This window comes from Rhynchophorus ferrugineus, unplaced genomic scaffold, assembly GCF_030347505.1.
Source record: "Rhynchophorus ferrugineus isolate W39M unplaced genomic scaffold, kcgeb_rfMv2 rfM2, whole genome shotgun sequence".
Lineage (NCBI taxonomy): Eukaryota > Metazoa > Arthropoda > Insecta > Coleoptera > Curculionidae > Rhynchophorus > Rhynchophorus ferrugineus.
The window spans coordinates 32,474,926-32,488,273 of record NW_027472581.1 but is presented as its reverse complement, the minus strand read 5'-3'; the positions used below and the strand labels follow the sequence as shown (position 1 = coordinate 32,488,273).

General features: G+C 32.3%; 3 protein-coding genes across 28 annotated transcripts in view; 1 reads left to right on the top strand and 2 right to left on the bottom strand.

Annotated features, from left to right (window-relative positions):
* The first annotated feature begins 78 nt into the window (after positions 1–78).
* On the top strand, positions 79–2,660 carry Mtl (Rac family small GTPase Mtl). The gene is made up of 3 exons (XM_076395113.1): positions 79–516; positions 579–811; positions 870–2,660. The coding sequence occupies exons 1-3, from the start codon at positions 401–403 to the stop codon at positions 1,106–1,108; spliced, it is 588 nt and encodes a 195-aa protein (XP_076251228.1). The 5' UTR covers positions 79–400; the 3' UTR covers positions 1,109–2,660.
* A 909-nt stretch (positions 2,661–3,569) lies between these two features.
* Dnali1 (Putative inner dynein arm light chain, axonemal Dnali1) lies at positions 3,570–4,791 on the bottom strand. Its single transcript, XM_076395109.1, has 5 exons — positions 4,608–4,791; positions 4,355–4,552; positions 3,963–4,173; positions 3,719–3,906; positions 3,570–3,661 (listed from the first exon to the last, which is right to left on the bottom strand). The coding sequence occupies exons 1-5, from the start codon at positions 4,698–4,700 to the stop codon at positions 3,626–3,628; spliced, it is 726 nt and encodes a 241-aa protein (XP_076251224.1). The 5' UTR covers positions 4,701–4,791; the 3' UTR covers positions 3,570–3,625.
* Positions 4,792–5,851: 1,060 nt separating this feature from the next.
* Positions 5,852–13,348, bottom strand: part of scrib (scribble planar cell polarity protein) — a 163,712-nt gene continuing 156,215 nt past the window's right edge. For 7 of the 26 annotated variants that reach the window (XM_076395048.1, XM_076395058.1, XM_076395045.1 and 4 more), the window contains 4 exons: positions 12,707–12,881; positions 10,696–10,803; positions 8,921–9,175; positions 6,187–6,654 (listed from right to left, as the gene is read on the bottom strand). In XM_076395048.1, the coding sequence (XP_076251163.1) occupies positions 6,433–6,654; positions 8,921–9,175; positions 10,696–10,803; positions 12,707–12,881 (760 nt within the window). In that variant the 3' untranslated portion in view covers positions 6,187–6,432. Of the gene's footprint in view, positions 6,655–8,839; positions 10,496–10,695; positions 10,804–12,706; positions 12,882–13,348 lie in introns of those variants that run through there. The other 19 variants (XM_076395062.1, XM_076395065.1, XM_076395059.1 and 16 more) reach the window with 12 other exon arrangements.

Here is a 13,348-nt window from a genome sequence, read left to right as displayed (position 1 = left end):
TGTTGCCAAATTAGAAGGACTTAATAATTTTATATTTGGCAACTTCAAAATAATGACCAACTTTAATGTCAATCATAGGGACTTTTGTTACGTTACACCCTCTAATGTCAATAGATGACATTTCAAGTTGAGCTTTTGGCATTTGGGCCCAATGATTTGTAATTTTTATGGGTATGCCGTTTGTATTTATGATTTTTGGAAGAATAGTTTTTAATAACTTATAGTCAATCGTGTTGGTGTTCGATTGTTTGTTTGTTATTTCACGGTAAACAAGTTAATTGTGTCAAAAGAAGCCATTAACCAAGCTTAGAGGTCCTCTGATAAGACCCAGCCCAAGTTTAAAATAGGTTAAAATCGGTGTATTAAAATTATTTTTATCTAGTGCCTAATATCAAGAAGAATGTCTTCTGGGCGTCCTATAAAATGCGTTGTAGTAGGCGATGGGACTGTTGGAAAGACCTGTATGTTGATTTCCTATACAACAGACAGTTTTCCTGGAGAATATGTACCTACAGTGTAATTTTTTACTTTATTTATAAATATTACTATGGATTTGACGTACCTTATATATACTTCAGGTTTGATAATTACTCAGCTCCAATGGTAGTAGATGGAATATCAGTTAGTCTGGGCTTATGGGATACAGCTGGCCAAGAAGATTATGACAGACTTAGACCATTATCATATCCACAAACGGACGTTTTTCTAATTTGTTTTAGTGTGGCTTCACCTTCCTCATTCGAAAATGTTACTTCAAAGTGGTATCCTGAAATAAAGCATCATTGTCCTGATGCACCGATGATTTTAGTAGGTGAGTCATTGGTTTGAAGCTTTGTTATTGATCTGTTAAAAAATATTTTATGGTACAGGTACTAAGATAGATTTAAGGGATGACAGGGAGACCCTTAATAATTTGGCAGATCAAGGCCTTAGTCCAATTAAAAGAGAGCAAGGACAGAAATTAGCAAACAAAATAAGAGCTGTCAAATATATGGAATGTTCAGCACTCACTCAGAGAGGATTGAAGCAAGTATTTGATGAAGCAGTCAGAGCTGTTTTAAGACCTGAACCACAAAAAAGACGCCAACGCAAGTGTATTCTTATGTAAATGTATGCCATGTCCTCAGTGTAACATTGTTTTGATTGGTACTTTGTTTTTATGTTTGAAAATAGTTTTTTTAATTTTATTTGTTTTAAACAAAGTAAACAGGAGATATTCATAATTTAAAATGAATATGTTAATGATAATGAATTTTAGTTTTTTTTGGGACAAAGTTTGGTCATCACCTGTCCGTCCGGAAGTTGTGTCTCTTGTGTTTTGTTTTAAGCACTCATTTGTTTTTAATATTTTCTGTGATGAAGAGATTTACTCAAATTAATATTGTGGAAAATTTGCGATTTCAAGTAATGCTGTTGTAGTGATAAACCATTTTCAGAGAGATTATGGGAAAGTTTCAAAAACTTTCAATTATTTAATATTTTTGGTTTTATTATTTACAATTAGACCAAGTGGCAGCTTGTTACAGACTGATATTAGTAGTGAAAATGTTTTTTATAAATGTCTAGATATTTTTTACTTATAACTTTTTATACATTCAAATTTGATATTAGCTTTTGAGGGAGTAATAGCAGTTCATTAGTTGTTCCTTAATTGCCACTTTGTTCCAATACAAATCAATCAAAGGTTGAAGACAAAATGAGAAAGTTACACGTAAAACCGAATCAAAAAAGAAACGAAAAAAAATTGTAAATATTTGTATAAATCACAGGCTTTTAGCAAAATACTGCGAAACCATTCAAATGTGAGGACGATGAATCAGATTTGTGTTCATTTAAATTGTAACGAAATTTTAGTTTAGTCAACGTTTTTTTTTATAGAAACTTAAAAGCATTTATGTAACTTTGAGTGCCATTTAATTTTCATTAGATTTATTAATATGATGGGATGAAGAGCATGATGATCTGCATGTTGATGATTTTTCGGTAGTTATGAACTGGATTCTAATTTCCTTATATCAAATAAAAAATATTTTCTGGACTTCTCTACATCCCATTATATCATCATCAATGCGTGGATAAAGCATGAATACCGTGCCTTGTGTTTATCTCGTATTTAAGGCACTGAAATATCTTGATCAAAATATTTACCCACTCATCGATGAGTACCCTTACGATTTAGTGCATTTATTCGAATAGTCATTTTTTAAGAGGCTTAATTTTTTTTACATTATTCAAACTATTTAAATTAATTTTCGTGACCACATGGAAGAGTAGGTTTAACCCTGAAGTGAAAGTTAGGAATTGATCTTGTGTTAGAACGACTGCCTAGAGGAATCTGTATATTTCGCCTATGTGGTCATTATTTTTTAATTTTGCTTTCGCTCTTTGTTTATGAAAAAATATTTAAACAAGAACTATGTACATTACTAACTAACCTTAGCCTTATTAGCCTTGGAAAGGAATCTCCTTCTTTGTACTGATAAAAAGCGCATTTTTATATTTTAAGACCAAAGTTAATAATAATATTCTAGTCACAATTTAAAAGTAAGGATTTCTTTGCACAAAGAATCATCTTGACTCGAAGATATGATCACTTCTGACATTTTTATGTAAATCACATTGACTATATTACTTTAAATAAATATATATATTATAATTTGCTGATGTGTGTTTCATTTTACTCTTAAATTTCATTGTTTTTATTGAAGTAGGCCCTAAATATGAAAGCCTAATATTATTTATATTTTTTATTGTTTACATACCAGGTAAATTGATAAAAACAAACATTAAATTAAATTCAGGCCGGATTGGTGGTGCAGTGGTAAAAGCGTTAGAACAGTCCTACTGTTGCGATAGCCGCAGGTTCGAATACGGCTGGGACATGGTCATAAATTTATGTTTGTGATTGTCCTTAGGCAAAAGAGTGTAAAATCCGACAAAGAAAATGATCCCAGTCACGCCAGTAATCAGGTTGGGTAAGACCGGATGACTTCTGGGATGATTTCTAAAGTTGGTCACTCGCCAGTCGGTAGGTTTAATGCTGAGGACCATGGTTCGGAGCCCACGTTAAATTTTAGGTCCAGTCCAGATAAACCCATAGTTGGTAAAAGGAGACTTTAAAATATATTAAAAAAATTAAATTCGATAACATATTTTGTAGTGTAATAGTATAAGATAACAATTTAGTAATAAAGTTGGGTTCTAAATGATTCATTATAAAATTATTTAAATAACAAATGTTCAAATGATTTAAGAAATTTTAGGAAATACTATAGAGAAATTAGGTAAATACAAAATAAATATCTTTTACATATTTATTTAACAGTTGAATACTTAAATCTAAAAAATACAGTTTTAATTGCTGAGACCGTAGTAGTACGGATTTTGGCAACGAATAGTTTAAATAAAAAAATATAATAACTAAATCCAACATGTCTTATGTTCAATATGTGTTTTTTACCTTTAGCGTACTAGTATCAGAAACTGCAATCGAAATTTAACTGACACGATCTGTACTGATGCTAATTGTGGGTATCGCACGATTTGATTATGACTAAAACACTATCCTATACTATAATCATAAATAAATTTATTGTAAATAAAATATTGTTAATAAATGTTATCGTTATTTCTTGGGCGCTATAATTCCTTCTAGTTGGGTCTAAAACAGTAAGACATAATAATTAATTTTTAAATCACTAAAAATACGTTCACTAACCTTCAGCTGTTGATTAGTCTTTTTCAAAAATGCAATTTCTTCGGTGTGTTTTCGTTCTTCGGCTAACCTAGTTTCCGCGGCTCGTCTGTCTGCCTGTTCGGCCCTCTGTTTCAATTCAGTAATCTGATGTTCCAAATCAATTTTTTCGTTTTTGAGCAGTTCTACTTCTTGAAATAGGTCTGATTTACCTACAATTCGACTGGTTTTTATTAATGATCTTAATATGCAGATAATGACTTGTCACCTTGTTCAGCTTGCAGAGCTTTCCTCATTCCAAATGCTACACTGCTACAATATAACGCCTGGTATGCCTCGATTGTCATCCTCATTTCATCTCTGACCCTCAACAATAATAGTCCTCTTTCTGCGCAATTTATAGTTACTTGTCGTATGATTTCATCAAAACATTGGGTATATAACTCTCGTCTAACCGGACAAATACCAGTTTCTCTAGCCTAAACAATTTATGTATATAATATAGCTTATATATTTTTAATAACAAGTATTACCAATTATTTATGAAAAGTCAGTGCTACTTAGTCAGTCAATAAAATATAATTTTAAAACACCCAATGGTATTTTTGTAGCCTAAACCATATGTTATTTATATTATTTTATACTGATAAATATATCCACCTGTCTTTGTTGCAGCCGCATATCAAGTTGCTCTTGTAAATTAACAACATCTAGTCTGGTAGCTGGTGTGGTGGAAACTTGTTGTCTCCATAATTGTCCGTCTTCTTCCCATTCTTTGGGTGGTAAAATGGTGTTTAAAATCTCTTCAGTCTCCCGTTTAACTTCAGAGGTTAGTGCGGATTTTTTTACATCTTCTCCCTTAATAAAATTGAGTTATTTAACTTTGCTTTAATTACAGTAGTCATAATCAAACCTCTTGTAGCGTAGTTTGTTCGTGTCTAGTTACTAAAATAGGATTATCATATTTAACCAACGTATTGGTGGATGGCAGTAATCTTTCAGCCATATTTTATATTGTTGATTGCTATTAGACACATTTAAAAATCATGCCTAGAATTCATTGTTTGATTAATATTGCCATAGCAGCAATATTTACTAGTTAGTTTAGTCTACTTTGTTTAGATGGCAGTGAGGGATGAACATTTATTACTTCTTGTTGTGAGGTTTTAAATTTTATATTATAAGTCGTTAAGTTGGATTAATAACAATATTTTTGGTTGACATTAAAGCAGTTATAATTTTGTGACTAAACTGACTTTGACTGATTAAGTTTATTTTATTTCTTGATTGTTTTTTCTTGTTTTGACGTAATATAAGTTCATTATATTGCTCTTTAAGGTTATTAATAATCTGAAATCCATTTTAATTAACAATTCTAACTAAATACGTACTATAAAACTAAAAAAAATAAGGGTAGTAATCGCAACATTGCCAATAAAATGTGTGATGATTATTAAAAAATTCCATGTTAGTCCGATTCGCTCGATACGTACAAGTACGTAATTATCTATATAAAAATCAATTTGTTGTTCGTTTTATTTTAATAATGCTATTAAATTACATCTGCCGATATTTTAAAATGGTTGTTTTAGACAAAGCAGCTAGCTTGATATTCTCTATATGTGTTTCTGGAAGTCCAAATTACAGAGTTATGCTTGTTTCCGTAACATCTAGCTTATAACATACAAAATTAATAATTTCATATGATGTCATTTGAGTAAAACAAACATTTCCACCATAGAGTAAATAATTCACTGTGATTTCCACCAAGTAATTGTCAATGTCAAGAACCATAGTGTTGTTGTTAAATCAGAGTAATCGGACGTATAGTAGAAATAATTTACTTTATTAAATCATGTAAAGCCAAGATATATTTCCAATTAAGAGGACCCTGAGCAATAAAAATATAATTTCTATTTATTTTAGGATTTATGATAAACGAGATGAAGAAATACAAGGGTAAGCGACCAAGTTTTTTTATTATTTGTTACTTGTTTAAAGCAATATTGTTGACGAAATACTATATGATATTCCTGTTGTTTTTCTAAAGCTTTCTTTTAAGATTCAGATAACTCCGGTTCTATTCATTGGTTATAAACAATATTAATACTTTTATTCATATCAAAAATGTCATGTTAAAAATAAAACACATCTTAATAATTTAAAAACATTTATTTTGTTTTCTTCAAAGCACTTGGTGTACAATATATTTATACAAATTATATAAAGTATATAAAATATTAACAGTTCCTTATTATTCAATAATATTGACATATTACTTAAACCTATTCATTCCCGCTCTCTTAGTTCAGTAAATGCATAAAACTTACAATAGCAGATAACCAAAGAATGAAACATACAAAAAGAATAATACATTGGTTAAAGAATTACACCAAAAATAGTTTTTGGCATCTCTACAAATAAATATCATAACAACTAATAAATGGACACTTAAAATATAACAAAGATGATAAAAGAAAGCAAATAAACTGTATAATAAATCATAATGACAATGGTCATATATGTTTTTTTTCTCCTGATTAAAATAAATATAAAATCAACTTTATACAATCAAATACAGTACAATGAATAAGTTAAAAAATAAGCCCGAAACAGTTAGTACATAAACTAGACCCATTCACCCTGAAAAGCTGGAGAAAATCTTGATTGCGACGATGACGCAAGACTCGAAACATTTTGGCACCACACAGTCGTCAGTTGCGTTGGAACGGAACCGTTCAGTGTTTATTCTTTTTAGTTTTCTTACGGCGCTTCTTCTTATTTCCACCTTCGCCGATAATGATCGGTTTATCCTCCGTAGTGGGAGTAGGAGGTTCCGAGGCGGTGGTTTCCGTGTCGTACTCATCGTTGTCGTCCTCGTTATCTTCCGTTATCGTCGACTGATCGTCCGATTTTGTCGTCAGTTCCAGGGAAATGATTTTTTGCTCTAGCGTTTCAACCTAAACACGTATTCAGAGGAGCGAATTTTAGCTGTGCCAGTAATCTTTTTATGGTGATGTGTGTGGGGGACAGCGGTATTAAATTTTGACAAGAGTTTAGAACTACGTACGACACTACTAATCGAAATAATGACATGCTATCCCCTTTAAATGTGGGTGGTATGATGACAGTGTAAACAGCAAGCTTCTGTGATGTTATGGAAAATGTTAAAATTATTTTTATATACTTATATTTTTTGCACGTTGTTTGATGAGAGTGTGACCAGTAAATTTTTGAAGTAATTAATCCAAACAGTTTCTATAATATTCAGCCTGATAATTTATTTTGTTTTATTTTTTTAAATATTCTAAAGTCTCCTTTTTACAAACGAGGTTTTAATTGGACGAAACCTACAGTTTAACGTGGGCACCGAACCACGGTCCTCGGCTTAAGCCTACCGACTGGCCAGTGACAAACTTAGAGACCATCCCAGAAGACATCCGGCCTTACCCAGTCTGACTACTGGTGTGACTGGGATGGTTATTCCTTGTCGGATTTTCCACTGTTGTTTATGAAGACAATTACAGTTACAATCACAAACATAAAGTACATCCATGCACCAGCATGATTCAAACCCGCGATTATCGCAACACTAGGAGGACCATACTGCCGTCTTGACCGCTGCACCAACGAAGCCGCCGTGATAATTTATTTAGTTATATTCTAAAAACATTTTATTATTTTTATTGACTAAAGTATTAACAACTCATTGACACTCAACGGTCAGGAAAAAGTTACAGTGAAATCTATGGCTGAAGCTTCGAATAAGCCCTTAAAATGGTATGGTCTCCCAAGATTTTTAAGTTTTATCAATTTCTCCGTATAGTTTCGAGGCAGACCTAGATTTAGCCCGAGTCAAATTCTGTGCATTTCTGTGCAGCAAAGAAATAAACCCAGTAACGTAAAATCTCAGATTACAATGGTGAGAATATGTTTGTCGAATGAAAGGTGAATTCATTTCTCCCAGATAATTATACAATTTTGTAGCGAAATCGACTGAGAGATGGATGGAAACCATAGAGCTATTTAAAAAATAGCTAAGAGACTAACACGATACGAGGTCAGAATGATTGCGGCATATTGGTGAAAACAGCGTTTTGATTTTTTTCACTTATGGCAGTTTAAATCTAGAAGTGATTTTAAAAAAATCAGTCAATTTACAAATGTGTGTGTGAGTGTGTTGCAAATGATGTCCAATCGATACATCGATACACTGACGCACTTCTGTAAGTTCAACAATTATATACCATCAATAAAAGTGAACCACTATTACAATTCAATAATCTTTAAAACAAAATCCCATTCTGTACTGCATGGTCGAAAGCATGGTTCTCTCCGGCGGAGTTTTTTTCACTTACAAGATCATATCAGTTTATATTTGTTACCTATTGTTACAATTGGATACTTTTTTGAAGACATTTTGTGATACCTAATCTGAATTTATCAACATAAATTAATAGTTTAGTTTTTACTTGGTTGCAAACATGACTAAACGTGAATCATTACTATAATTATACCACATTAACCATATTTGTTGATTTAATAATCATTCTTATGAATAGACCTGAAGAGAAATGAATGTTATATGTATTTTATTAGCTTTGTTCTGAAAGATAATTGGTCACACTTTCATAGAACAAGCCCCAAATCACTGGTTATTTACCATTACATATACTGAATGTAAATTAACACTTCAAGTCGTTTGCAAAGAAATATTACTCCCATTTTCTATTGATGTTATTTTTCCATTTGCAGGAAATGATTCATTCCAAACAACTTGACTACATATTATAAATACCAATAGCTCTTAGTTATTAACAAATTCTTTAAAGAACAGCTAATTATATAAATTCATTAATTTCCCATTGTTTCAGTATAACATCCACACACACAAATATTCTTTTAAAATTTGACATTGTACAATAACACTGGAGTATATTCTACACAACATAAAAACATACGGTCATCGCAGAGAAATATATCAAAGTTTTGTTGTTAGAAACATTTTTACAGCGTTAATTATGAAGCCCAACAGCACTGAATTGTTCTAGCTCCTATTGGTCCAGAGGCAGTTCAAATGTTTGATAAACTTGCTGTTTACAATTACTCATCTACAGACCCATGTTGCCCAACTATCAGACTAACCAGTGTAATGTGCAAAACAACAGACAAAAAGAGAGAAGGAAGATAATCAGCGACATGCTTCGCGTCCGTGCTTCGCTATACCTCTCGCTCGATCAGCTTCTCCACCACTTCGACGGTGCGCACACGTCTCTCTCCGGTCATCTCATCGACGTACTCCTCCGTCTTTCTCTTCACAGTCTCGCCCAAAATCTTCTCGCTCTCCCGGAGGGTGCGAGCGCCCGTTGGTTTTTCTCGCAACGCCAATCGTGGGAAATCAGCCGAGGACGGTCGCAGGGGCGTGGCTTGGTCGGTTGGCGTTGGTGGGGATGACGACAACATGCTGTTAGTGTAGACAGGCTGCATCCAGAAGGGTTAGTTACACATGCCGGAATTTTTAATGTATGATTTTTCGTTTTGAGATTTAATTTCGATATTGGTAGTGGTAAATGCAGTCAATTATCATATTTTAACTTAATCTTTTGAGAAAAAAAGAGGAGTATCCCATTTCACACTGATAGCGTCAGTACTAAAAAATACTGATTCGTAAATATACTGAATTAATGTTATTTGTTATATAAGACCTAATAAAATAAGGCCTCTAACATTTTCAAATACTATTAAAGTTATAGTTTAAAGTATTACTACCATAATTATACAGTAATTTAGATGTTTTTAAGTTATAAATGTGATTTTGATTAGTGCGAAATATTGTCAAAATATAATAAAGTATATAAAAAAATATACCGGCCCGTTTATAAACTTCGTTATCGCCGTAACAAAATACAATTGAAATTCAATACAATTCGTTAGTTGAAGCATTGAAATATCATTAATAAATACGACTATCATGAATCCATTTATACTAACGTTAAAAATATTTTAATAAAATGTAATAATAAGTTATTATTATAGTTCGTTCATTCCGACAATATCAAAATGTTTTAAAATAAAATTCTTGAAAGATAATTTATTAATTAATTTTCAAATAAATGTGTATTATCATTACTATAATTATGATACAGTCTAAATAATCTAATAGTATTGATAATAATAATATAATTAGTCTAATACTTATTGAGTAATCAGTATAATAAATTAAACTTTTGATTTCTAATGCTTAGAGTTGAAAGAGTGAATGCCACAGACCCAAATTATAGCTATGATTTATTGAAAAAACATTTAAAAAATGTTTTTCTGTGACAATATTAATAATATGAAACTTAAGTAGATTATAGATTAACCCACTTACATATTTTAAGTAAATGATATAGCAATAATAATGGGATACCCTAGTAATTTATTATTGTATCGAATTGTCATTTTATACCACATATTGTTACAACAAATATTAGAGACGTTCGGTACTTTTTAATAGTTTTTCTTGTTATTTGATGTCGATTTGATGTTGTTATTGCATATTTTAAAGAATTCTTAGTACGTCTTTTGGTTAGAAACGGCGGTGGACTGTTTCCACCACTGGTTTCCTGCGATCGTACGACTGACAAATAATCCCTAAACAGAACATAGAATTTGGTTAGACAGATTGTAATCAGGAATTTGTGGGTGACATAGTTTCGAGAGAGTAAAACGAGAGATGCGAATCGGGCTGAAGTAAAAATGAGTTAGTAACAACATGCCTTAAAATGGTTGTTGGTTTGGTTAGGGTTCCCTCGTAACCTGAAACGGTTTTATTGTTCGGGGTTATGCTCAAACTAGAATTAATATTAAATGTTGTTTTTTTTTCTTTTGCTTCGAAAAGATCTTGCAGTGTACATGCTGCAAAAATCTATTGGTTAATTGTTATTTGATTGTTGATGGATAACTACAATTTACTCAAGATTCTATATGTATACTTTAAAATCGGCTCAATACGTTACCTCGCCGGGCCCGTCCGTCGTTGATATGCCGGATGTATCTCCAGTGCCGACCATATCACTCATGGACTTGATCACCATCTGAGCTTGGATCGCATCTTGTTCCAGAGACTAAAAAGAAAAAAATCTCTTAGTATCGAACTCCTTGCAACAGATAATGTAATTTCTATGCGAAAAGGTGCAAGATTGTTCTTAATATCTAACGCTGGCAAAACCAAAGATCAATCAAAGGATACTTTGAAAATAATAATTATATAAGTGCTAATAGAAGAAATTAACAGGTCAATTGAAAAGTCCGAGGCTTGCCATAGTAGCACACAATTTTTTGGCAAAATTAGTTTTTTTTATTCAACATAATTCCCTTCAAGGATGATACACTGATTATAGCGACCCTCCAACTTCTCGATACCATTTTTGTCTTCATTAAACGAAAATTTCTTCCCAGCGCGCATTCTTTTGAGATCTGAGAACGAGAAATAGTCGCTGGTGGTCAGATCTGGAGAATACGGTGGATGAGGAAGCAATTCGAAGCACAATTCATGGATTTTTGCCATAGTTTTCCCTGACTTCTGACCCGGTGAATTCCCTTGGCGAAGCAGCACTTTCTTTTTCTTCAAATGCGGCCGTTTTCGGCGATTTCGTTCTTTAAACGGTCCAACAACGCTATGTAATAGTCGCTGTTGATGACCCTTCCTTTTTCAAGGTAGTCAATGAAAATTATTCCATGCGCATCCCAAAATACAGACGCCATAACCTTACCAGCCGACTGTTGCGTTTTCCCACGCTTTGGAGCGGGTTCATCGTGTGCAGTCCACTCGAATGACTGTCGATTGGACGTCGGAGTGAAATGATGGAGCCATGTTTCATCCATTGTCACATATCGACGCAAAAACTCGGGTTTATTACGCTTGATCATCTTCAAACACTGCTCCGAATCATCAACTCGTCGTTGTTTTTGATCAAGAGTGAGCTCGCGCGGCACCCACTTTACACAGAACTTTCTCATACCCAAATATTCGTGAATGATATGATGTACACGTTCAGTTGATATCTTTAGAGTGTCTGCTATTTCATTCAATTTCAATTTACGGCCATCGAAAATCAATTTACGGCCATCGAAAATCATTTTGTGTATTTTTAAACGTTTTCATCGGTAACAACCTCTTTTGGGTGTCCACTGCGTTCACTATCTTCGGTACTCATTTCACCACGTCTAAACTTATTTACTGTTACTTATTTTTTACCTTCAAAAAGCAATATTTTATCAACACGCGAAATTCCTTTTTATCAATTTTTTTCACAACAACAAAAGTTACTTCACTCAAAATGCTGTAATTCGCAAACTACTGATCCGACAGCTCTCAAATTTATACACGCATCTTTTGAGGGTTAGGGCTAACTAAAAAACATATGGATTTAATTCTAGTAGCGCCATCTATGTGTCAGACCGGGTACTTTTCAATTGACCTGTTATGTCATTAATATAAAGTTATGAAATGAGAAGATTTTAAAATAACAATAGCTTTTATTTTACGTTAAAAATGATTTTATTTAAGGACAAAAGTGACGACTGTTGAATGGCGAACACGAAACGATTAATTATTCTAAATAAAAATTTATTCAATTAAATCTATTCTAATATAAATTAAACACCTATATTTAGTATTTTCACTCATGGCACCATTTAGTCTTAGGATAAACACTTGGCTTTGTTCCTTGGAATACACAGTCATTGTAGCCAGGATCAATTTCTAATAAACTAGTTATTGCACTAACTTCTAATAAAAATAGTTTCATACACTTCCCATAGCGGTTTCTTTTAATTGGCAAATTATGTGTCTATTTTAAACATATATACAATATTCTGTAAAAAATGTATAGAAATAGGGAAGACGGTATTTATTCTGAATGAATTTTCAAAGATAAAATAATAATAATTAGTTAGACTTTAGAGGAGTCAGGCCAATATGTTAATGTAATTCAATGCAATAAAATTTTGTAGATGTACTTTTACCTTTAATCTGGCTGCACGCCATGCCGCTCTCCTTTCAGCTTTCAACGTTCTTTCTTCAGCTGGAGACAAACAACTTTCGTCCTCGTCCGTTAAAAGACCTTCTTCACGCAATCGATCGCGCATACGCCGTTCAGCCTTTGCTGTCCGCACTATACCAATAGTACTAGAAGGCCTACTAACATTAAAAGAATTTTATTAATTACTAAATTAATGATTTATTATATATTAAATTTGATATACTGACTGATTGTTTGGAGTAAATATAGAAGTAACAAAATTTTAAGTCAATATCTTTTAATTATTCGCTATACCTAGTGTTGTGATGGAAGCCAATGCCTTTCCTGTTAACCAATTCTAGTTGTTTTTTTTATCGAATTAATGTTTTTTTTTAATACTTTTGACTGAGTGAACGAATAACTATAATAATCCTATTGATAATGTTAAAATGTATCACAAATAAATATTTTTTTGCAAATATTCGGCACATCTACAACATATTACCAGAAAGGCGCACACGGGCTTTGAGTGTCATTATAATTATTAGGTGATAACAGAATGTCTGTTTACAATGTATATTTTTACTAAGTACAAAACATTGTTGATACAAGAAGAATTTACTGTGTGAAAAGTTAACCAATAAAA